This window comes from Patagioenas fasciata, chromosome 21 (genome assembly GCF_037038585.1).
Source record: "Patagioenas fasciata isolate bPatFas1 chromosome 21, bPatFas1.hap1, whole genome shotgun sequence".
Lineage (NCBI taxonomy): Eukaryota > Metazoa > Chordata > Aves > Columbiformes > Columbidae > Patagioenas > Patagioenas fasciata.
The window spans coordinates 563,709-586,305 of record NC_092540.1 but is presented as its reverse complement, the minus strand read 5'-3'; the positions used below and the strand labels follow the sequence as shown (position 1 = coordinate 586,305).

At 62.7% G+C, this 22,597-nt stretch overlaps 1 protein-coding gene across 6 annotated transcripts in view; it reads right to left on the bottom strand.

The window, feature by feature from the left end:
* The window catches only part of GRM4 (glutamate metabotropic receptor 4), a 36,279-nt gene extending 15,563 nt beyond the window's left edge, over positions 1-20,716 (bottom strand). Inside the window, exons 1-4 of one of the 6 annotated variants that reach the window (XM_071817579.1) lie at positions 20,510-20,716; positions 15,652-15,859; positions 13,573-14,319; positions 6,846-7,062 (exon numbers count right to left, since the gene is read on the bottom strand). In XM_071817579.1, the coding sequence (XP_071673680.1) occupies positions 6,846-7,062; positions 13,573-14,091 (736 nt within the window). In that variant the 5' untranslated portion in view covers positions 14,092-14,319; positions 15,652-15,859; positions 20,510-20,716. Of the gene's footprint in view, positions 1-6,845; positions 7,063-13,572; positions 14,320-15,651; positions 15,860-20,509 lie in introns of those variants that run through there. The other 5 variants (XM_071817578.1, XM_071817580.1, XM_071817581.1 and 2 more) reach the window with 5 other exon arrangements.
* Between the last annotated feature and the right edge of the window lie 1,881 nt (positions 20,717-22,597).

Below are 22,597 nucleotides of genomic sequence, written 5' to 3'. Positions count from 1 at the left end.
GCAGTTGGCAGAGTCCCCACACACGGCTGCTGGGCTCCCAGCCACCGGCTCCCGGCAGCCGGGCCCTCCTGCTCCCGCGCTCCTGCAGATGCCAATGAAGAGAGGGATGGGAGAGAAAATTAAACATCGCAGGACCTTCTGGATGTAATTGATGGTCTTGATTTGCATAGTAAATGACACGGCTGATACCTCGCCTGCCACTGAAAGATCCCAGCTTAAGCAAAGGTCAGAGTAATTAGCACATGGCAGCATGGAGAGATTTCCCAGCTCACAGCCATGGAGAGGAGAGAGGACAGGGTGGGGACAGGGTGGGGACAGGGTGGTTCACTCCCTGCAGCAGGGCTGGAGAAAAACTGGGGTAATTTGACCCCTTGCAGCCAAACAACAGAGTGAGGGGTCTGATGGGTGCTGAGCACACAGCACGGGAGGGTGCGGGGGCGCTGGAGCATCCCCCGCAAACACCCACTGGCTGGGGGAGAATCGCCTGCCCCACAGCCCAGCCACACGCAGGGGGCTTGGTGGGCTCTTGGGTTTGTTTTCCTGTGGTAAGAAATTGGGCCAATTTGCTGTTTGTTTCCCATATGGGGAGCCAGATGGATGGAGAGGAGGGAGTTGGATAAACAGACTCCCGGACAGACAGATCAGCCAGGCAAGACGGGCAGCGCCAGCGGGACGGGCACATCGCCCCGGTTGCTCAGCCCCGGTCACCCCGAGCCCCGGCCAGGCCAGCGCGGCACCGGCTGCGCCGCCAGAGACCGCGGCCCCGGCTACGGAGCCGGTGCAGCTTAATTACAGTTTCCATGGCAATAAAAGGAGAAAATTCAACAAACCCAGCAGTTTGCAAACACGGGAGCCTTCCAACCACCCCGGCGCAGTTGGGCGGGCGCGCGCACACGTGAGTGACAGCTCGGGGCTGGCACAGGCGCCCACCCGCGTGTCACCAGGACCAGCGCCGCGAGGGTCCCGTGCCACGCGTGCCCTGCTCCTGGCTGGGGTGAGCAGGGGAGGGCGCACGCCGTGACACGTGTCCCACTGCGGCACGCGCCCCCGAACACGCATGTGCTCGCGAGGGTGCAAGGCGGGGCCGCGGGGGCTCCGGGCGTGCACATGGGGCTGCCCACCAACCCCTTCCCGGCACGGCCAGAGCAAACCCCGCGGTGAGAGCTGCCCGGGCCGGCAGCCAGGTTTGCACCGGCTCCTCCGCAGGTGTTTGGTTCCCCTCGGCCCAGGCAGCGGCTCTGAGCACCCCGGGACCCCGCGGCACCCGCAGGGGCAGCGAGTGGCCATGGGTGAGCTCACGGCAGGGACACTCGCGGCTTCTGGTCCGCACGGGGAGACGGGAGTGGCAGAGGAGATGAGCCCATAAATAAATAAGAGACCAAATCAATGGCAATTCAGAAATGACCGAGTTACTCGGCAGCTCCGTTAAATCAAACTAATGAGGAACGTAACAAAAAAGGGATACGGGCAATTAAAATGTAACGAGGACCTTATTAACGCAGCGGCTGGAAAGCGTGGAGCACATGAGCGGGACACGGCCGGGCCAGCGGTTGGGGACAGCGGGGATGGAGACGCTCGCCGGGGCCTCGGGACTCTCCTCGTTACGCTGGGTTAATGCGTGTTGTCAAACACAGGTCAGGGTTTAATCTGCGCCATTACGGGCTCGGTGGGAACGCAGCTGCTCCGGGAAGCGCGACACTGAAGTGCCCTCTTGATTGCAGGTAGATAATAAGCTTTTGCTGTCGCTAACGCGCACCATCAATCAGGGAACGCTCCGCGGGGCTCCCGGGGTTGGCGGCTGAGGAGCAGGGGGGAGCACGGACCCGGCACGTTGGAGAAGGGGGACCCAGCTCAATTGTGCTGGGAACAGTGACATGCACGTCCCTTCTGCCACAACATGCATGTCCCCTCCGCCACGACACGCGTGTCCCCTCCGCCGTGATGAGCGTGTCCCCTCCGCCGTGATGAGCGTGTCCCCTCCGCCGTGATGAGTGTGTCCCCTCTGCCACGACGCGCTCCCCGGGCAGCCCTGGCTCTGCACAGCCCCGCTGCTCCCCACGCGCTCCTGCCCTTCCCAGCCATTCCAGCGAGATTCCCAAACGCAGAGCGTTAACTGGTGAGCATCTGCCTGCTCCCCTGCCCCGGGATTCCCTACTCACGTCACTCCAAAGCCTCCAGGAACCGGCTCATTAGAAGGGAGGTGGCTCTGTGGCCTCGCAGCGTCAGAGCTCCTGTGCCACGGCAGGACCACGTGCCTTGGTCTAATGGCAGAGCACAGGATGTCCTGCACCCCACAAGGGTTAGCACTGTCCATCCATCTGTCCATCCACCCATCCATCCTCAACACCGCAGCAACGAGCGGCTTTGCAGTTTGGGAAAGGCTCCCACACTCCGTGGGGACACCAACCTGCCTTTGTCACCCAAAACTGGCCACAACGCATCCCCCAGCGTGGCCAGATCTCAGCTCGCAGGCTCCTGCAAGTCACTGCCCGGTGGGGACCTCATCTCACCCTTCCCTGGGGGAGCACAGCGCAGGCCACGGCAGCTCCCCGAGCCCTCGGTTCTGAGCGCGGTCCCACTTTGGGTGGCGGGTCCGTCCCCGTGTGCCCTGGGCTCTGCGACACGCGGCCGCGTCACCGGAGGCTCCTGGCACTTGCCGCCTGTCTCGTCCCTGGAACTGGCTCCCTTGTCCCTGGAACCGACTCAAATGCTGCTCTTCAGTGTTTTGAAATCTCATCAGATGTTATGAATCTGAGCAATTTGCGCCTGCTTTTCAACGGCCTGCCGTGCCAGGCTAAATCAGTAATTAATGAATTTGCAATGGGGAAAAGAAGCAAGTCTCAATCTCTGATCTAGGGCCTTGGGGGGGATGCCAGGGAGCCGAAGATTCAAGTTTCTCCCTCAAGCGACAACACCACCGTGAGCCCATGGGCAGGGCCTGCCCTGCGGCTCCCGCCGCGCTGCACGGGGCTGCGCTCTCCGCTTTGACCCTGCGCGCTGGCCGGGCTGAAACTCCCGCAAACAGCGCCGGGAGGTACCGGGGCTGGTACCCACAGCACCGACCCCCAGCGTCCCGGCTGTCCCGTGGGACGGTGTCCGCAGGGCGCGGGACGGGGCGACCCTCAGCGCCAGCAGACGCCCAGGATCGCGTACCCAATGTGCTGCCGATCGCGTCCAACGCTCGCTTCTGCCTTGAGGCTGGGGAGCGGCTCTTTGGGGGTGACGTCCTGATGCATCAACCAAAAGTAATGAACCCGGCTAAAACCAGAAAGATTCAGCCATGAATGTCACATGGGGATGAACAACCGCCTCACAAGTATATATCAGCCTCTTAACTAAAAATATAGAAAACTCAGCGAAGGATAAAACAACAGCGGGGGGAGATGGCAGTGTAAAATTGATCCAGACACATGACTAAGGAGTCTCGCGTTTGGCTGGAAATATCACCCTCTTCACAAAGCGAGCACTGCGCGTTACGACGCACGGCACAACGTGCCACGCTCACCAGCTAAATTACATCAACATAAATCCAATCCTTCATCTCCAACAGCTCAGCGAGAGGGGAGATGTCAACGCACGCAGAGCCCAAGGATGGCGGATGGGTCTGTCTGTCTGTCCACTGACACGATGCCGCGGACAAGGGTCACGGGAGACGCTGCACAAAAGGAGATGGGGACACTGGGGACACCCCGATGCTGGCGCCAAGGTGTGAATACAGCTGACCCCCCCGGCCTGGGCAGGATGCTTCGGGGAGCACTAAAAACACTTAGAGATTGCCAAAGAAAATTCACCCTTTGCACACAGAACATCTTTGCAATGGTAGCGCCCAAAATCCTCCACTCCCCCAAGCGAGGGCTGCCTGGCCACTGGTGCCGGCACCAGCGATCGCCAGGGGCCAGCAGCGTGATGGAAACCGCGAGATGCAAGAGATCACGGGCCACCCGGGTCAGTCCGTCCCGCAGCCCAGCCGGACCCGGCTGCCGGAACAGCCCGTCAGGGTCGGTCCCTTCTCCCCTGCCGGCGGAGGCGCCGGTTGTGCCTGGAGCAGAAGCGCTCCCCACTGCAATGGAGAAGGCTCCAACGCCAGGCTCTGCTAAAAATTGAAACTGAAGGTCAAGTTGATAATGTATCAGAAAGCAAACAGCCTGAGTGCCGACTGCTAACTGCAGCGATGAGCGTTATTGCCTGGTGGAAATAAAAACCCACTCTGAAGACGCAGGCTCGGCATGGGAAATGAAGCAGGGCTGCTTGGAGGAGCGCGGGGAGACGCTCACCCCGAGCCCGGGTCCGTGGGCCCCTTCCGCGGCACAAACACCCCAGCACGGGTAAACTCTGCAGGGCGGATCCTGGGGAGCCCTTTACACCGCTGGACAGGCTGCAGGCGCCTTGGAGCAGCAATAGATCGCAGGACCCTTTGCGCTGCCGGAGGAGCACACATCAGAGCCAGGCGTCTACAAATGGGCTATAAAAGGGGACGGATCCTTCACCCGTTCGCTGCGGTTCTGCGCTGGTTTAAAGCCTTTTGGTGCCAGCAGAGCGTCCCCGTTTGTGGGGCAGACGGAGGGGAAGCAGGCGCAGCCCGGTTCTGCCCCAGCCCTGCAGCTGCCCCAGCCCCGCAGCTGCCCCAGCCCTGCAGCCGCCCCAACCCTGCAGCCGCCCCAGCCCCGCAGCCGCCCCAGCCCCGCAGCCACCCCAGCCCCGCAGCTGCCCCAGCCCTGCAGCCGCCCCAGCCCCACAGCCGCCCCAGCCCCGCAGCTGCCCCAGCCCCGCAGCCGCCCCAGCCCCGCAGCCGCCCCAGCCCCACAGCCGCCCCAGCCCCGCAGCTGCCCCAGCCCTGCAGCTGCCCCAGCCCCACAGCTGCCCCAGCCCTGCAGCTGCCACCACCGGGGACAAGGCCGGGGGATTTTCCAATGAAAACAATTCTGGAAAAAACCAAAAAGCACATTTTTGGTCCAATCATCCTGCTTTCATGGCTGCAGAGCATCCTCCACGGGCAGAGGAGCCAGGCCGACCCCCGGCACATACTCCCAGAGGAGACGCTTTGGGGAGCAGCTCAGAGCCCCCCCAGACCCCCAGGGAGCCGCTTCCCGACCCCGCGCTGGGGCTGGGGCTGGAGCTCCCAGCAGTCGCCGTGCTCCTGCAGCACGAGCCGGGCAGCCGCGTTACGCTGATAACGCACAGGCTGCACTTACACCGCTGCTACACCGCAATTACAGTGGAATTATGCTTTTTGATAACTAAATTATCACTAATGCACATAATCGTTGGGTTATGTGGATACACAAATTACAGGACTGCCTCAGCCCTGGATTAATACGCATGCATTTCGACTCCATGTACACTCGTTTACTCTGCAATTACTCCGTCATATCATTAACCATCTGGTTATAGGAACTCACGGTAACCACAGGTATCTCAAAGAAAAAGTGCTCATGTTGCTTACTGGTCATGCTCCTTACTGGTGCTTACTGGTGGAGGAACATGGGTTTGAATTGTGCCTGGCCCCATCCAGCCCGGAACAGACCCCCCTGGGAGCAGCACCCATGGACGGGGCCGCGGAGCATCGCACCCGCATCCCCATCACCCAATAGACCACGAGCATTGCACCCACATCCCCATCACCCGACGGACCACGAGCATCGCACCCGCATCCCCATCGCTCAATGGACCACGAGCATCGCACCCGCCTGCTCCAGAGCATCCCCACGCTCTCCTTGCAAAACCACAGCCCTGGGAAAATATTCTGCTTTTCAAGTCAAAATCCTGAAGAGCAGACTCCAGGTTGAATCCCCAGATGGGTTTCTAGCATATTAAAAGCACAGCCGGTTCCCAGTGCCAGGACGCGCGCGCGAGACAGAATTAACGCTGTTCCTATTTATAGGCCTTTGATTAGGAGCTCGTCACCTAGAAGTTTTTATTCCCTTTATCCATTTATAAGGCCATAACACAGTTTGACAAGCTCCAGATAGGCTGGTGTCCCACCGATTCTGCCAGAACTTAATGTGCCATTCCCATACAGTTCAGGCAGCAGCCGGCACGCTGCGGGGTTTTTGCTGCTCCATAAAACACCCGTCTCGCCCACGCACGCGACGCTGGAGCGAGGAGGGACCCTGGGACACGGGGTCTCAGGGCAAAAACCCCCATGACAGCAGCCCCCGGGGGCCTCCCCGTCCCAGCGGGTCCTGGGACAGCCGCTCGGCCACCAGCGAGTGCCACGAGCTGCTCCAGCGCTCCCGAGGCGGCTGATCCCCCCCGAGCATCCCCGCGCTCCCGTCAGCAAAACGCTTTCTGCCTCCTGACAAATCCTCCCAAAGAGTTTTGCTGAGCACGGACTTTCCGCCTGTCCAAAGCCTATAGACAAGTTAAAGCACCTGCCCTCGGGGATAATTCCACTAAAATTGGGTGAGGCGCACGTTGGTGCCAACTTTATTTTCAGTTAAAACCTGGGAGCATTTGTAAAAGTCTTTTCTGCTGGAATGCACCCAGCCCCGTGGAGAGGGGGTCGGGGCAGCTCAGCAGCCGCCAGCCCGGCAGATCGGAGCCTCGTGGGCAGCGGGGAACGGGAGCGAGGCGCTTTCTGAAAGGAGCCGGCAGCGCTCCATTGCCGGCCCCGCGGAGCCGGCTGGGGCTGCCGGTCCCAGCCCCTGCTGAGAGCCTGGACCCTGCTGGACACATGGACCCCGCAGCCAGCAGAGCAGCCCCAAACCCGCACCGCCAGGATGGTCCCCCAGACCGTGTCATCCACCCCTGCTCATGCACCGCGGCCACGTCCCAGCTCAGGCCAAGCCCAACCAGATGCGTCCCAACCAGATGCGTCCCTGCAAAGCCCAGGGAAACCCGCTCACCATCCTCCCTGGATTTCTGGATGAAGGCCTCCACACCGCTTTCGCCATAGCTGCCCTCGGAGGCCAAGGTGGAGACGTAGTTCCACTTGAGGGCTTTGACGATGTCCACCATGGCTTGGGCCTGGTAGGTGTCAGATGGGACCACGCGGGAGAAGAAGTCGTAGCGGCTGTTGTCGCTCAGGTCCGGGGCGGTGGAGGCGTAGCTGATCTGGGGGATCTGGGATGAAGATAAAGAGTCAGCAGAGAGTGATCTCCACCCCATCATGATGTCCTCGCCTTCCCTGTGCTCCCAAAGCCCGGCTCTGGAGGAGAGGGCGGTGGAAATGGAGGCAGACTGCGGGCCGATGGAGAGGACGAAGGGCGAACCTCACTCATGCCCCCGCAGCACTTGGGGGTCTCCCTTTGGCCTCCTGCCCCAGGGAGGACAGACCCGACCCCACCTCACTGGGTTCTGTCCACCCGGTGATAAATAAGCCCTTCAAACGTGCCAGAGCTGCCGCACCTCGCTCAGTGCGTTAGAATGATTTAGCGCCAGAGGATCACGCGGTGCTTAACACTTAGACAGCACTTTACATCTCCAACACACAGCACGGGTATTCATCTATCTTAAAGGTGGAAAAGGCTTATTCAATTACCAAGCCCAGGTTCTCCCCACCAGCACGAAGCTCCCTCCTAACGACACACCGAACACCCGGAGAGCCCCCTCCATCGCCCCACGTCCCGCACCCCAACAGGTCCCTCTCCCGGCACAGCCTGGCTCGTTGCAGCGGCTGCACAGCCTGGGAAAGGGGTTCAGCTCAGCAGCAGCAGAGCCGCTGGAGCTGCAGGGCAGCGCTGCAGAGCCGCAGCACAGCCAGGGAAGGGACCGGCCACCCGCTGTCCCCTCGGTGTCCCCACAGCTGCTGTGTCACTGCCAGGACACCTCAGCTGCCCTGTGCCTAGGGGACAGCAACCCCCAGCTCCTGGAGGACATTCCCCTCTCCCACTCACCCCATCCAGCCCAGGAGCAATCCCGTGGTCACAGCTTGCAGGAGTGCAGGCGCTGCTGGAGCCCTAGGGGTGCAGTGGATCCCAGGGCGCAGCGGATCCCAGGGGCACAGCAGATGCTGGGGGTGCAGCAGATGCTGGGGCACAGCGGATCCCAGCAACCCCCGGGCTCAGCAGCACCTGGGTCGTGCCAGCTGCCCAGATCAGCTCCAGGTGCCTCTGGCCTCACCCATCACCACTTCCCATTAAGCAATCAGCCAGTTCCCAACAGCTGAGAGACCTGGGGGTTGGAGGGAATGGGGAGCAGGTCTGGGGTCTGTGGGAATCCTGGTTCACATTATAAGATCAAGACACCTTGTGGAGAGCGGGGCTGGGTATTGTCACCCCAAGGATGTGCACACATGTACCCGAGTCACCCACAGACCCTCCAGGCCCCTCCATCCTGCTCCCAGTTTCTCCTTTGTTTCTTCATTGTTTTCCCCTCTTCCACTCCTCTTTCTCTCTCTATTAAACGTGATACCGGTGTTATAAACCACGACTCCACCTGAATGCTAAAAGGCCCCTGGAAAGGAGCAGCCACCCTTGTACCTGCCTGCAAAACAGAAGATGAAAAAAGGGAGAGATGGCAAAGGAGCGGGAGAGGGAGAGGAAGGAATCTTTATCGAGGCACAAATAGGATTACTGTGTGACAATCTGCTTTGTGCTCCGTTCCGAGGGCTGTGATCTGCTCGTTGGTATCGGTGACTGGGAGCCGATGCAGGAGACGCGATTAAAATTCTGCTCAGCAGTCGAGGCACCCGTCTGGCAATCACTCATCCCCGGGGAGCGGGGGCCGCTCCGCGCCGGCCGCCCTCCCCACAGTGGGGATGGGGACGGGATGGGATGGGATGGGAGGGGATGGGATGGGAGGGGGCAAGGGATGGAGATGGGGCAAGGGGTGGAGATGGGGCTGGGATGGGGCGAGGGATGGAGATGGGGCTGAGATGAAGATGGGGCTGAGATGAAGATGGGGCTGGGATGAAGATGGGGCTGGGATGAAGATGGGGCTGGGATGAAGATGGGGCTGGGATGGGGCGAGGGGTGCAAAGCGCCTGTGCCAGGAGGGCGGGTGGGCAGGGACAGCAGCACTGACACGTCAAAGGGGGTTTGGGGCAGGGACGCAACCCCGCCTGTCCGGAGGGTCCTTTCCCAAGGATTTGCTCTCCGCAAAGTGGTTTAATTCAAACAGATCCCTGTTTCTTCAGCAGGGCACTGGCGATGGGGATGTCCCAGTGAAGCCCCTTGGGCTGCCCACCCTGCTCCAACTCCTGCTGGAAAACAAAGCCTGGAAAATACCTGTTGATCTACAGGTTATGAACAGGAAGCTATATTTAATAAACAAGTGGGAAGAGCTTTTCTCTCTTGTTCCTCTGCATTGGATGGAAGTGGAAATAAAATACCAGTTCCCAAATGACCATTTCATAGACGACTTCTGCCTTTTTCCGCCTCTGCTCTTTGATCTCCTGCTCGACAACGGCCCAACTCCCGGCACCAGCTATTTTCTCAGATAAAAGACAAAAGTCCTTTTAAATCCATAAAAGCAAAATGCAGGCAGGGAATTCAAGGTTCTTAGAAAGAAGGAGGATGTGGCGGGGAGGGGAAGCTGGAAAGGTATCGGCTGCACCTCCGGGCAGCGGCGGCGCCTCGCCCGGCTCCTCTCCAGCCCCAGAGCAACCCCAAGGGCGGGGGAGATCTGTCCTGCACCCCAGGGCTCCATTGTGCTATGGGGAGTAACCCCAGGGCAAGGGTCTAAATCTCCTTCCTCCCTTTATTGAAGGAAAAACCAGAGTCAGCATCACCCAGAAGCAGCGCCGAGGCCTGGGGGCTGCAACGCTCCAATTGAAACCATCGATCGAGCATCAGCCGGGGGGGGGAAGGAGCCCAACCCACCGGGAGGGAAGGAGCCCAACCAACGGGGAGGGAAGGAGCCCAACCAACGGGGAGGGAAGGAGCCCAACCCACCGGGAGGGAAGGAGCCCAACCAACCGGGAGGGAAGGAGCCCAACCAACCGGGCGGCTGCGGAGCCAGAGCCGTGCACACGGGCAGGAGCATCCCCACGAGAAGGGGCTCCCGCACCAGCCCCCCCGCGCCAGAATCAGGGCTGGGAGCAGCTAATTCCCTAACCATAATTATTAATTTCATGCATATCTATGCAAACCTCTGGTTCACCGACAAGATGGAATTGATTTAATTAGAATTTCCATCATCAAGCCATTTGGACGGCAGCTTTTAATTAGGGAGAGCGTAAGGAACCACAGGGGCTGGAGGAGCCAGCGGGGACGGTGGGAGCAGCGCGAGCTGCAGCTCCGTCCCGCTGCCCCTTCCCCGCGGCACAGCCCCAGGCCCAGGACAGGATCCAGCCCTCAGCGTCTGCTGGGACAGCGACGAGCACCGGCTCAGCCCGACTGGGGGGCAGACGGAAAACCAGCCACCAGCAGGAAAACTTGGACCCGCTTCCCGTGCTGGGCAGGCAGATCCAGTGAAAAACCCCAGGAAACAGCTCCCATCCCAGCCGAGAGCCGGGCGGCTGCAATTTGCTTTAATAAACTCAATGGAGAAGAAGGAAATGAAGTGGCAGGAGTGAGTGATTAATCAGAGCGTCCCCCGGCCGATTTCCACCTTCCGCCCTCGTGAAGGTTATTTACCCGCTAAGCAGGGACACGCGGTGTGAATGCAGCATCCTTCCCATCACAGCATCCTTCCCATCACAGCATCCCTCCCATCACAGCATCCCTCCCGCCGCAGGATCCTTCCCACCACAGGATCCCTCCCGCCGCAGGATCCCTCCCGCCGCAGGATCCCTCCCGCCGCAGGATCCCTCCCGCCGCAGGATCCCTCCCGCCGCAGGATCCCTCCCGCTGCCCCCAAAGCCTCGGGTTATGTCCCAGGATGGAGTGATGCTGCCCATGGGCGCAGGGAGCAGACACAAGCCTGGGGGTCGGTCAGCACCAGGACCTGATCCAGCTGCGGCAACCTGGCCGCAGGCAGCAAAACCTCACGTGCCTGGAGCAGCAGTGGCTCCTGCAGCACACGCCATGGGCATCGTCCTCCCTTAGGGGAGCTACTCACGCTGTACAACAGCCCCGTGCTAAAAAGAGCTGCTGCACTCGCTACCTCAAAGCAAACAAGCACCTCAAAGAGTCCGGCGCGTGTCGGGTCCGGCCGCGCACCAGGGCTGCTCCTCACCCCGGCTGAGCACTCAAGCTTCATCATGTCCCAGCTCCTTCTGGATGGGGTTGAGAAAAGCACCCCAGACCCTGACGCAGCTTTTCGGGGGTCCCATTTACCAGGGATGAAGCCGGTTCCTCTGACACCGTCATTGCTGTGGTGGCTGAGGAGAAATCGGGCAGTGCGGGCTGGGAAGGTGGCGGGAAGGAGCCGGAGCGTGCCAGAACACTCGCGGTGACGCCAGAGATGCCATCGCCGGGAGCCGCGAGCAGGGATTTGGGGGAAGGTTTTTCCGCAGGCAGAGCTGCGAGGAGTGATGAAACCGGCTTGGACAGGGGATGCCGCATCTGCACGTTGTTCCACTGATGTACAGCTTTAATTAGGCAGTGGCATCTAACGAAGGACATGTTATTTATTTATGTAGCGTGGGAGTGACAAAGCCCCAGCAGGGAGGGGCAGGGCTCCTGCGGTGGGAGCCGAGCGGCATGGAGCGGGGCAGGATGTGCGGGACGGGAGCGTGGGAGGGGGCGAGGGGCCGCGGTGGGGACACCCCCGGTGCTCCCCAGCCCCGGGAACGGGTCCCCCCCTGCAGCACCCACCCCTCCACACCAGCATCCCCCGGCTGGAGAGCACCGAGGGCTCCCGCGCGGGCGCTGGGGGGACAGGAGCAGCGTCACCTCGTGTCACGACGCCGCGGTGGGAGCCAGAGCTCCACGAGTGGCACCCCCGAGGGGACGGGCAAAGGAACCGCCAGCACCCGGGGGCAAACGCTTTGCTGAACCTCGGGGCAGTCACCCGCGCTTAAAGGTCAGCAGCGGCGCGAAATGGAAGTTGCCTTATTCTCATTTTAAGCATGTCCCTGTCATAAACCCGCTATTTGAATAACAAAGAGCAGCAGCAGCTCTCAGGTCACGGCAGAGGCGGGGGAGCCCTCCCTGGGCCCCCGTCGCTGCAGGAACGTGAGACCCGACACCCCACGGGAACCACGTCCCTGTGCTGGGACAGCTGGGGACTGCAGCCCCTGCACGGACACCCCCACACGGGACCCACAGCTCCCTAGACCGCCTGAGCTCGTCCTGCAGCCTCCTCTGCAGGGGCTCCAAGCTCTCCATCCTCCAGCCGCCCATCCACCCTCAGTGTCACATTGGGCTGAGATTGGCTCTCGATTTGGAAGTTGCTGGGGACACCCTGGGCTCCGGATGAGCCCCCACCAAGCCCACGGCAGCACCGGTGCCCGCGGCAGGGCTGGGGTGCGGGTGCAGCTGGGCTCCGTGACATCCCGCACAGGTCATGGCTGCTTTGCCCAAAACTGGAGAACAGGGAGAAAAACCCAATAATAACCCAGAAAGGATGTAGGTGCTCCCCGCTGCTCTGACCGTCGCTCTCCTGCCTCCCTCCTCCTCTCTCGAGCAAGCATTCAATCTTTTTTGTCTCGGCAAATAGCTTTTAAGTTCCTCCCGCTCCCTCTAATTTATATTGTTTTAATTATTGAATAGCCCTCTCACTCGTTGCCTGGAACATTAACACATTTTTAAAAAAAGGACCCAGAAAAATCAAACTCCACCGGCAACCTGTTTTTTCCATCTTTGCTAACAGCTCCCGGCCCCCCCAGGAGGCGCGCGGCGCTCGCGGCTCCGCGGCCGAGGAGGACGAGGGGGAGAGGAGAGGAAGGCGAACGGCACCAGCCCCGCAGGACCGAGGGGTTTGGGTGCGGGGGCAGAGCAGGGACCCCACTCCACACACCCGGCACCGGGCTCCCCGTGCTGCCACCTCTGCGGGATTCACGTTTCTCCTGCCGTTTGCTGCGGGGGCTCTCGTTCAAATGCTCTCCAGCCCAGGGACATCGCTGCGGATGAATAAACGCACAGCGAGGGAGAAAGTCAGTATAAACTCCTCAGCTTTCCTGCAGCTGCCATGGGGAGCGGGAGGGAGAGAGCCCTGGTCCCTCTGCACACCCAGGCTGGTGACACAGGACACGCGTCCCCAGCCTGGCTGGTGTCCCCTGGGCTGGAGCAAAGAGCCGCTGGGGAGCGGGCAAGCACCGCACACCAGGAACCCCCGGGGGTCCCAGGGTGGCTGGACCCTCCCCAGCCTCGGATGTTTCACAGACTCAGCGGGACCAAGCGCCAAGCAGCCTGCTGTGACCCCCGAGCGGCACCGCAGGGGGCAGGGGGCTGAGCCCCACGGTCCCACCCAGCCCGAGTCACCCCACCCCGCAGCACCCTCAGCGCGCCCCCAATCGCCCCTGCACGGCGACCTCCTCCCCGTCGGCGCTGACGCCGGCAGCAGCGGCCCCCTCGCCACCACGCCGGGAGACGGGAGACGAGAGAAAACTCCTCCCAGTGCCCTCACGGCGGGGGATGAGGTTGGATCCCAGGGGCTCGGCGGAGGCAGGAGAAGGGTTTTAAAGACAGCGGCTCCTGCCAACCCCCAGCTGTGGAGGAAGCGGCACACGTGGAGAAACACGGCAAAAACACCAAACACCCGCGGGGGTTTCGCCAAGCGGTTATTTTAACCATTGCCGAGCCCTACCTTGAAGAGCCGCAGGATGTTGGCCACCATGATGGAGACGGAGCTGCCCGAGGCGCCAATGACGCCGACCACCCGCTCGGGTTTGGTGATGATGGGGGGGCCGCCGCTGACGCAGCGCACCTCGGTGCTGTCCTTCTCGATCAGGGCTTGCACGAAGGTCAGCGACTGCTCCAGGGCGTGCGTGTCCCGCGAGCACGTGTCCAGGATGCGGGCGCCCAGGGTGATGTTGGGGAGCAGGTCGGGGTCGTTGTTGATGCGGTCCAGGGCGAAGAGCATGGCCTCCAGGCGATGGATGCCCTTCTCCTTCTTCAGCTCCCCGCAGGCTTTGCCCTCCGCCCCCCGGCCGTGCACGGGGAAGAGCCCCCCGAGCGTGATGTCCCCGTCAATGCGGATGGAGTTCATGTGCGGGTAGCCCTGGCCCTTGGGCTTGGCGGCCCCCCCGGGCGCCCAGCCCCAGCCGCAGGCGCTCAGGAGGAGGCAGAAGGAGAGGCGCTCCATGCAAAAGGACCCCGCGCTCATCGCCGAAGCCGTGCTGGGCAGAGCTGGCGTTGCGAATCGTGGCGGCGGTCAGCGGGCGGGCGGCATGGCTCCGCGGCCCCTCAGCGGCTCCCGGCGGCGACACCGGCCCCCGCGGAGCAGCGGGCAGAGGGGCTGCGGGACTGCACGGGGGGCTGCATGGCTACGCCGGGCAGAGGCGGCGGCGGAGACGTGAGCACGGGGGAAGCTTCGAGTCCTTGCTCCAGAGCCCTGGGGTGGGGGACAGCAGGGAAGGGGAGAGAGAGACAATTAAGCAGGACCATGGAGAGGACGTCAGCGATTCTGGGCTTTCATCTGGGAGCTTGGCAGAAACCAGCGCTGGGGGTTAATGAACAATAAAATAAAAAAATAAATAAAAGATTCGGGAGTCACTTGATTTTTGATTCACGTCAGCAGCTTTGGCTCAGCCCAAACCGCAGCCGGGCGGCCGAGCTGGTGCAAGGTCCCGGCTCCATCACTGCCCCGAGCAGCAGGACCAGGCTGGTGGCTGCTCTGGTCCCTCTGTCCCAGCCCCACATTCTGTCACAGCCTGGGGAGCCCGGGGGGTCCCAGCTCTCACCGTCCTCCCGCAACCCCCCGTGCTCTAGCCTGCTCTCCTTTGCTTTCAGCACAGAGCCCTGAGTGGGCACAGGGTGCTGCCACAGCCCTGGCTCCAGAACAGCCCTCGTCCCCCTCCCCGTGCCCCAGAACTGCCCCTACCAAACAGCACAGTGCCCTGCCTCAGTTTCCCGTCCGGGCAGGCGCTCCTGCAGCCCACCCTGCTGTCTCCAGGCAGCCGCTGATGGATGCTGCGAGGGCAGCGCATGATTAATGCAAGGCACCGAAAAGCAGAGGAGAGCGGAGCAGGCAAATGCATTCCCCAAGCAGGACAGGCTGCAACAGCGAGACCGAAGAAACAGCTTAAATTAATCTCAGCTCGAGCGCAGAGCCCAGCGTGCGAGCCCGCGCCTGCCGGGCCGGATCCTGCGCTGGCCCCGGGGGTGCTGCCGCCGCCGCCGGCCGTGCCGAGCCCCGTTACACCGCCAGCAGGTTCCCGGCCCCGCAGCCAGCCCGGCCCGGCCAGGAGCGCCCTCGCCTCAACTCACCCCCATAAATTATGCACGTCCCTGCCCGGCGGAGCCACTTGAAGGCCCATTTCCAAAGCGGTTCTGACAGCCGGGGCTTTTAAGCAACCGGAATTACCCAGTGCCGAGCTCTTTGCTCCACAAGGCAGGAGCTGGGGAGCTGCGGCACGACACCCCCAGCCCGGGAGAGCCCCCGGAGCGCCGCCCCGCTCAGCCGGGATGGAGGACAAGGACCGACCCTCCGCATGGATCAGGGACGGGGACCAGCCCTCCCCACATCCTGTCTCCTGCGCCAGAACCATCCCACGCATCGGCAGCAGGAGCGGAGCAGGGAAAGCAGCTCCTGCGGCAGCCAGGATGGGCTCCGGCTCTGCCCGGGGCGAGGAGGCAGACGATGGGGAGACCCAGGGATGCTCAAACACCACAGCTCCCTCCCAGCCCCGTGCCAGCCGAAATCAGGTCATTTCGCACATCCTACCCGTGGAGTCGTGACATTTCTGCCCGTCAGAGCAGGTGCGATGGGTCACCGTGCAGATCTGCTCCCAGGGAAATCCACCGAGCCCGCGGCAGCTCCCCCGGAGCCGGCAGTGCTCCCAGAGCCCACAGCCTCTCCCTTTCTTCTTTTAAGCGTTTTCCTCTCTGTTCTCTCCCCTTTGTGCCTCCTTTGATCACATAATCTGAACGAACTGAAGGTAAAAATATCACAGTAGGCAAGAAGAAAGCACAAATAATGGGGAGGGGAGCAGGGAGCTGGTTCGAATCCCTCGCTGAATCATTAGGGGAGATGCAGCCTGAATTACCCGATGAGCCTGTGCTGCAAATGGCCTGAGCGCTTTGGGGAGGGGGCAGGAGAGGAGCACCCCCTTCCCGCGCTGTGTGGGACCAGCTCCTGCACCCCCCGGAGCAGCCCTTCCCTGTGAGGTTGGCCCCGCACATCTGGAGGGAGATGCACATCTGGAGGGAGCTGCCTGCCTGCAGCAGGTGCTCGTGGAGCGGGGAACAGCCCTATCCATGTGCTACGTGCTGCGAGGGGATGGAACCGTCTGCCCATCTGCACAGCTCCACGGGGCAGCGCTCGGCTCCGGGCTGTGCCCCTGCCCTGGGGTCCACAGCAGCCCGGGACAAGCGGCTGGTCCTGCACAGTGCCACCCTGACCCCTCTAGCGCTGCCGTGTCTCTGAACCACCGGCCATCACCACCCTCACCATCCCCAGAGGCTCCTGGATGGGGCAGGACAAGGGCTCCGCTGCACAGGAGAAATCAAACGCTGGTTAAAAATTCCCGTGTCACGCAGAGCTCCGGCTGCAAAACCATCTCCAGTGCCTGGAGGAGGAACAGTGTCCTGGAGGCGACACCATGTCCCCGGAGACAGGGACCAAGCATGCCCGGCTTCGCCTCTGCAGCTCCTTCCCACAGCTCCTTCCCACATCCCGCAAGCTCCGCGCCAGCCGGGCTGCAGCGAGACGGCCCGGGCTCTCCGCACCCCGCACAGCCCAGGGGAGCCGCGGGCGCTGGGACACGCAGCCTGTCCTGCGCGGGGTCTGCCCCCAGGGCTCGGAGCCAAGGCGAGCGCTCGCGGTCACTCCCCAGGGCAGCTGCATCCCCATGAGAGGCGGTTGGACCCCCCCGTAGGCATCGCCTGGATTTTGTTTGCAAAATCTCCTTTCCCCGGGCTGGTGCTGCTGCAGCCCCAGGAACAAACAGCCCAGAGGGACCCTCAAATGATACCGAGCGGTCCCGAGAGCCCTCGCCCTGCACAGCACACGGGGGCTTTTTCCCGGAGCCTCCCAGATCTGCCCCTCAAAACAGGGATTTTGCAGCAATGAAATGCTCCTTCAGGAAGGGCAATAGTAAATAAGGAAGAAACAGCCCGTTCCTCTCCCTCACTCTGCTCCCTGCAGGACTCCGGGTCAGAACCAAGTCCTTTCACTGCCATGAGCTCCGCGGAGCCCGTGCCGCTGCAGGCAGGCGAGTTCATGTCTCATGTGCCATCCACCCAAGCGCCGGCTAAGCACTAATCACCGCGGCTTTATCACCACCGGCCACGAGTAGAGCCAAGAGGCGAGTTTCTCAGATCCCAGCCAGGGTTTATCGCAGGGCAGCCCAAGCAGCCCAGCCAGCTCCACACAGATGCCCACCCATGTGCCGCAGAGCTCTGCCCGCAGCGGGACCGGGCTCCTCCGGCTGGGCAGGGCGTCTGGGCTCCCGTTCGGAGCCAAGGCGCTCACTGGCTTTGCGCCGAGCCCACCCAGCTGCTTGTTAAACCAGGCGAACACTGAGCCGGTCCAGGAGATGCAGGAATGCCCGGCCAAGGGGCTGCGCCCAGCACCCACCTGCACGTCCCCATCCCGGCTGCCGAGGAGCCGGCCGCCCAGCACCCGGGAGACCTCCCCATCCGGCCCCGGTCCCGGCCCCGGGAGGGCTGTGCTGGCTGCTGCTGCGAGCTCGCCAGCATCTTTTTGAACATCAAGGCCATTCCTCTCCCCGCCTGCCATTCCTTCGGCAGCAGGACCAGCCGGCACGCAGCACCGTATCCCAATTAGTGCACGCTCACCCTTCCCCACTTGCAAGCGATTACGGGGAACTTTGCTTCGGCTCCTGGTTTTCCGTAATTGCAAAAGCTCCATGAAGTACAGAAGAATTTAGACACAGAGAGAGGGGATGTCAGGTTAAGCTCTCTCTGGACAGGCAAAACCTTAAGTATTCAGGTCAAGTACCCCAGCGTTCGCTCGGAGGAAAAGCGAGGCCACGGCTCAGCAGGCAGCAGCGAGAAACGACCCCAGATTTTACCATCAAAACGCACTCGCTGCGCTCCCAGATCAGCCCCCACCCAGCAATCCCCCGACTGGCGCACAAACCGATATCGCCACCTTGCATAAGCCCACGGCCATTGCCAGGGTGCTGACTCGACCTCTGCACCCAGGTCCTGCCAGCACCCAGCTCAGAGCCCAAGAGGGGAAGAGCCAGGTACCAGCACCCTCCTGGAGCATCACCCGAAGGATGCTGAAGCCCAAAGAAAAAGGTGCAGATCAGACCTGAGGAATATTTATCACGTTTTATATATACACATCCTTAACTGCAGGCAAGCTCTCTCCTTTCCGCTCGCTCCGCACTGCCAAGCAGGCCAGGGCTAATCCCTCACTTGGAAGGATGGGACGGCGCAGGGAGGGGAGGGCGAGCCGGATCCAGCGCGGAGCCGCGGGGGCGGCAGCAGCTCACCTTGCGGGCAGCAGCGCGGGGTCTCTGCCGGCAGCCGAGGCACAGCGCTCCGGCGGGAGAGGCCGGAGGAGGGAAGGAGCCAGCGCTCATCCTGCTCCTGCCACGTGCAGCAAAATCCCGCAATTAATTTTTGATCGCCTTCTGCAAAGTGGGGCGGCGCTGGCTCGGAGCGAGAGCACGGCATGGCTGCCGGTCCCCAGCCGTGCCCGCGGCACTGCCTGGCGCTCCTGCTCCCCATCACGCCAACGCTCCCAGACCGCAGCCTGGCAGCACGAGCCCCTGCCCATTCCCAACCTGGGAAAGCCTTGGCGGGGGCAGAGACCCCCATCCTGAGCCGGGCTTTGTGCAGGGCCATCCACAGCACAGGGGCACGGGGAACCCAGCCACCCCACAGAGGAAACCCCTGCACTAGACCCAAAGCCCGAGAGGAACAGACGGTGCCCGCAGCAGGCACGAAGCCGGGGAGGGCGGCGGGAGCGGGTTCACCTATGTTACAATCAGGAGCTGCCACATCTTCAAGCCGTTGCCTTTCTGGGAAGAGCTGGAAGGGGGTGGCTGAGCTGACAAATCCATCCTCCTCCTGCCTGATGCCAAAGTTGAAGCACGTGACACCCTTTTTTGGGGAGCCGGCAAGCTCCTCCGCAGGGTGACGCTGGCCCCCAGCTGCACCCGAGCTTCAGTTCCCGCTGTAAAATCCCCTCGAAGCTCCCCAGGCACCCCGGGGTGCAGCTCAGCACCACCAGCCCAGCGCCTGCTGCCTTCCCCAAACAGGCCCGTGCCCCCAGCCCGGAGCAGCTGGAGCGCGCTGCTGCCCGCGGGTTCCATTCCCCTCTCCCAGACGCCCCCGGCCCCAGCGCTGCACCCCCCGGCTCTGCCACGCCGGCCGAAAGCAGCCGGATTTCTGCACATCCCATCGGACCGCGGCTCTCAGCGTGGAGGCGGCAGCTCACGGGAGGAGGGTCTCACCCCAGCTCTCCCCCCGGATGGAGCTTAGCCCAGCACGTCCCCCCGCACCCCCTGCAGATAAATCCCCGCTTACAGGGAGCAAAGGAAATGAGCTTTTTTTTCCTTTTGGCGCTTCTCTTAGCATTTTCCTGAGCTCCTCACTGCATTCAACAGATCAGCTCCGTTCTCTCCCTCCCAGACCCTGCCTTGGGCAAGCGGCTGTGCCGGCGAGCTCCTCCGGTCACCCCAGTCCTGCTTTGTGCCATCCCTCTGTCAGGCTGCGAGCCACAGGTCACCAGCAGTGGCGATGGCAATGGCAATGACTCACTCCGCAGCCTCCCCGTCGCAGCCGCCGCTGAAGGCAGCGGGCAGCCCCCCAACCCCGAGGCAGCCCACGGAAAAATAACCTGGCTGGCGGAGCACGGCAAACCCATCCCAGCCGGAGGAGGAGGAGGGCGGCAGGGCTGCAGCCAGGCAGGCGCTGGGAGAGTTCTCCGCTTTTTTCCCACGGCTGCCAAGTTCCCCAGCGGCTCCAGGCAGATCCGCTCTCCAAAACGCGCCAAGGAGCGGGAGAACGCTCCGGAGAGAAAACAAACCCGGAGCGTGTGTCTGCACCCAGAGCCGGCGACACCTCCGTGGCCTCGGGGAAGGGGTTTATCCCCCAAAACCCCTCCAGCCTCTACCCCCGCGCCCCGGGCACGGCACCGGCTCTCCCTCCCTGCCCTGCCCTGCGGCGGGTTCTGCGGGTGCTGCCGCTGCGGCGAGCCGAGGGCAACGACCAGCCCTGCCCCGGCCACGGGCACCGCTGGGGACGAGGCGGCGGCTCGGGGGCTGGGGCAGGAGGGGCAGCGCTCGCAGCCCCAACACAACGAATCATGCGAAGAGTGGGAGCGGGGGGAGCCGCCGCGGGAGGGTGGGGGGCAGCCGGGGGGCATGGGCTGGGGCCGGGGGTGTCCCCGCTGCAGCCCCCGCTGTCGCAGCGCCCCCATCAAAAAAAAAAAAAAAAAAAAGAAAGAGAAGCGGAAAATTCGCTGGAGCGTTGCGGGAGGGGGGGGGCAGCAGCTGGGCTGCAGAGAGGGGAAGGAGGGGGCACCCCAGCCCCTCCGAGAAAGTCTGGGGGGACCGGGCGTCCCGGGGATGCTCCGCGCCCCCCCCGCGCCGCCCCGCACTTACCCGCGGGTAGCGCGAAGTTGGCGGCGCCGCCGGCCCCGTCTCCGCCCGCGGCCGCTGCCCGGTGCTGCGACCCGGCCCCGGCAGCCGGGGGGGCCCTGCGACATGTGCGGGGGCAGCCACGGCCCCCCCGCCCCGGCCCCGGGAGCCGAGCGAGCCGCAGCCGGGCGGGACCCGCCGCGCTCCCTCCGCGCACCGCAGCCGCGACGAGGAGGAGGAGGAGAAGGAGGAGGAAGAGGAGGAGGAGGGCCGGAGCCGGGGAAGTTTTGCATGAAGAGGCGCTGGGAAGCCCGCCGCCGGCTCTGCCAGCCTTTTAAAGCACCAGCGCACGGCAGCGGGGGGAGCCCCGGCTCAGCCCCGCACCCCCGCGGGCAGCACGGGCTGCGGGAGCCCCGGCCGGCGGGAGGCGGCCAGACCAGGCCCCTCTCATGCCCTGCTGCCCCCAGCACCTCTCCCCGCCGGCTCTCACATCCAGACGTGTTTTGCTCGGTTTTGTCCTTCTGTCCTGCCATCATCGCAGCCATCAACTCAACAGCAGGACTGACGGACCCCCGCAGGTCACATCCTCCTATTTCAGCATTTGCAGAAGCAGGGGCCCACAACAGCTCCCATGGGTGCAACCGCACCAGCCGTGGCCAAGCCCTGCGAGACTCTTCAGGGAGCGCAGCGCATGGCGGGGGCTCAGGAAGGGTCCCCCGCACCAGGCTCCTGACATGCACGGACAGCCAGCCCCAGATGTCCCCTCCCCATGGTGGGATCAGCTCCACAGGCAGTGACAAGTGGGCTCATCGCCCCAAACCATCGCCCTTCTCTTCAACCTCTCATAAAACAATACCAGCACCCTGCTCCGCAGACGTGCCCACAGAGCGTGGCTCGCGCATCGCTTCCTTCTGCTATCAAACCACCTGTCCCGGCCCTGGTGGCTCCGAGGAGCCCATCGCAGTGCATCGATTCATTAATCCAGAGAAAACACAGCCCCCTCGTAATGGCCATTGACACATTAACTGCTCCAATCCATCATGGTAATGACTGCGAGATAATCGGTCACCGGAGCAATTAGGGAGTACACCTGCGGCATAGGGGGCTGCAAGAGCACCTGACACATGTGGGGACCCTGGTGCGTGCACATGAGGAGGTGTCTGGCTGCAGGGAGGGCTCTCTGCAGCTCCACCTGCTCCTCTAAGCACCAAAAAGCAAAGCAGAGCCCTTCCAACACGCATTTCCAGCCTCATCTTCCCTACAGGTTGATCAGCATTGCTTGCTCCGAACAGCAAACTCCCAGCGCTGGTGCGGGGTCGGTCAGGTCCTGAGCATGAAGGGTCCCGCTGCGGAGGGCCCAGCGCTGGCAGCCGCAGCCTGGATCCTGTTCAGGAGGCTGAACATGAGCTGGTTTTCCAGAAACACCGGGAACTGCCCATCTCGACATCCTGGCCCAGGCTTCGAAGGAGCAATGTGCTCTCCAATGAGATGTGCTCACCTGAGAAGCTGGCCAGCCACCCTTCTGCCATTAAAATAAGTGGCGGTATTCCCGTGGATTCGGATGCTCGCGGGATCACGCCCAGAGCGCTGGCTCCTGCCGAGAGGCCAAGCTGTCGCTGTGATTTTATTCACAGCAAGAGCTGGAGTGGTTCTGGTTCTCATAAGCTGGGGACAAATCCCTTCGCCAAAAGCAGCTCTCAGAGGCACCCTGAGGTCAGGCCCCAGCTCCTGGGGGATTTCTGACACACGTGCTTGGTGTCCCGGGACAACCGAGGGCATCCTGCTCGCAGCCTGGGCGCCGGCAGCCCTGGGGCAGGGCTGTGCACAGGACACCAGCCCAGCCTGCTCTGCTCTGCCCAGCTCCCGAGCAGTCGCTGGGAGAAGGTGTCTGAGCTAAATAATGCACAAGTTTGGGCTGAAATGTCACCGGAATTGCTCTGGCAGCCTGCTTGCCTGGGGATGTTTGGTGCTCAGTGCTCCCCTGGTGCTGATGGAAAATAATCATCACTCAACACCCCCACCTGAGTCTCGGGCTTTGGGGGATGCTCTTGCCCCCGCAGCTGCAGCTGGCAGAGTCTCTCCTCTCGTCCCCGAGTGTCACAGACTGCACAT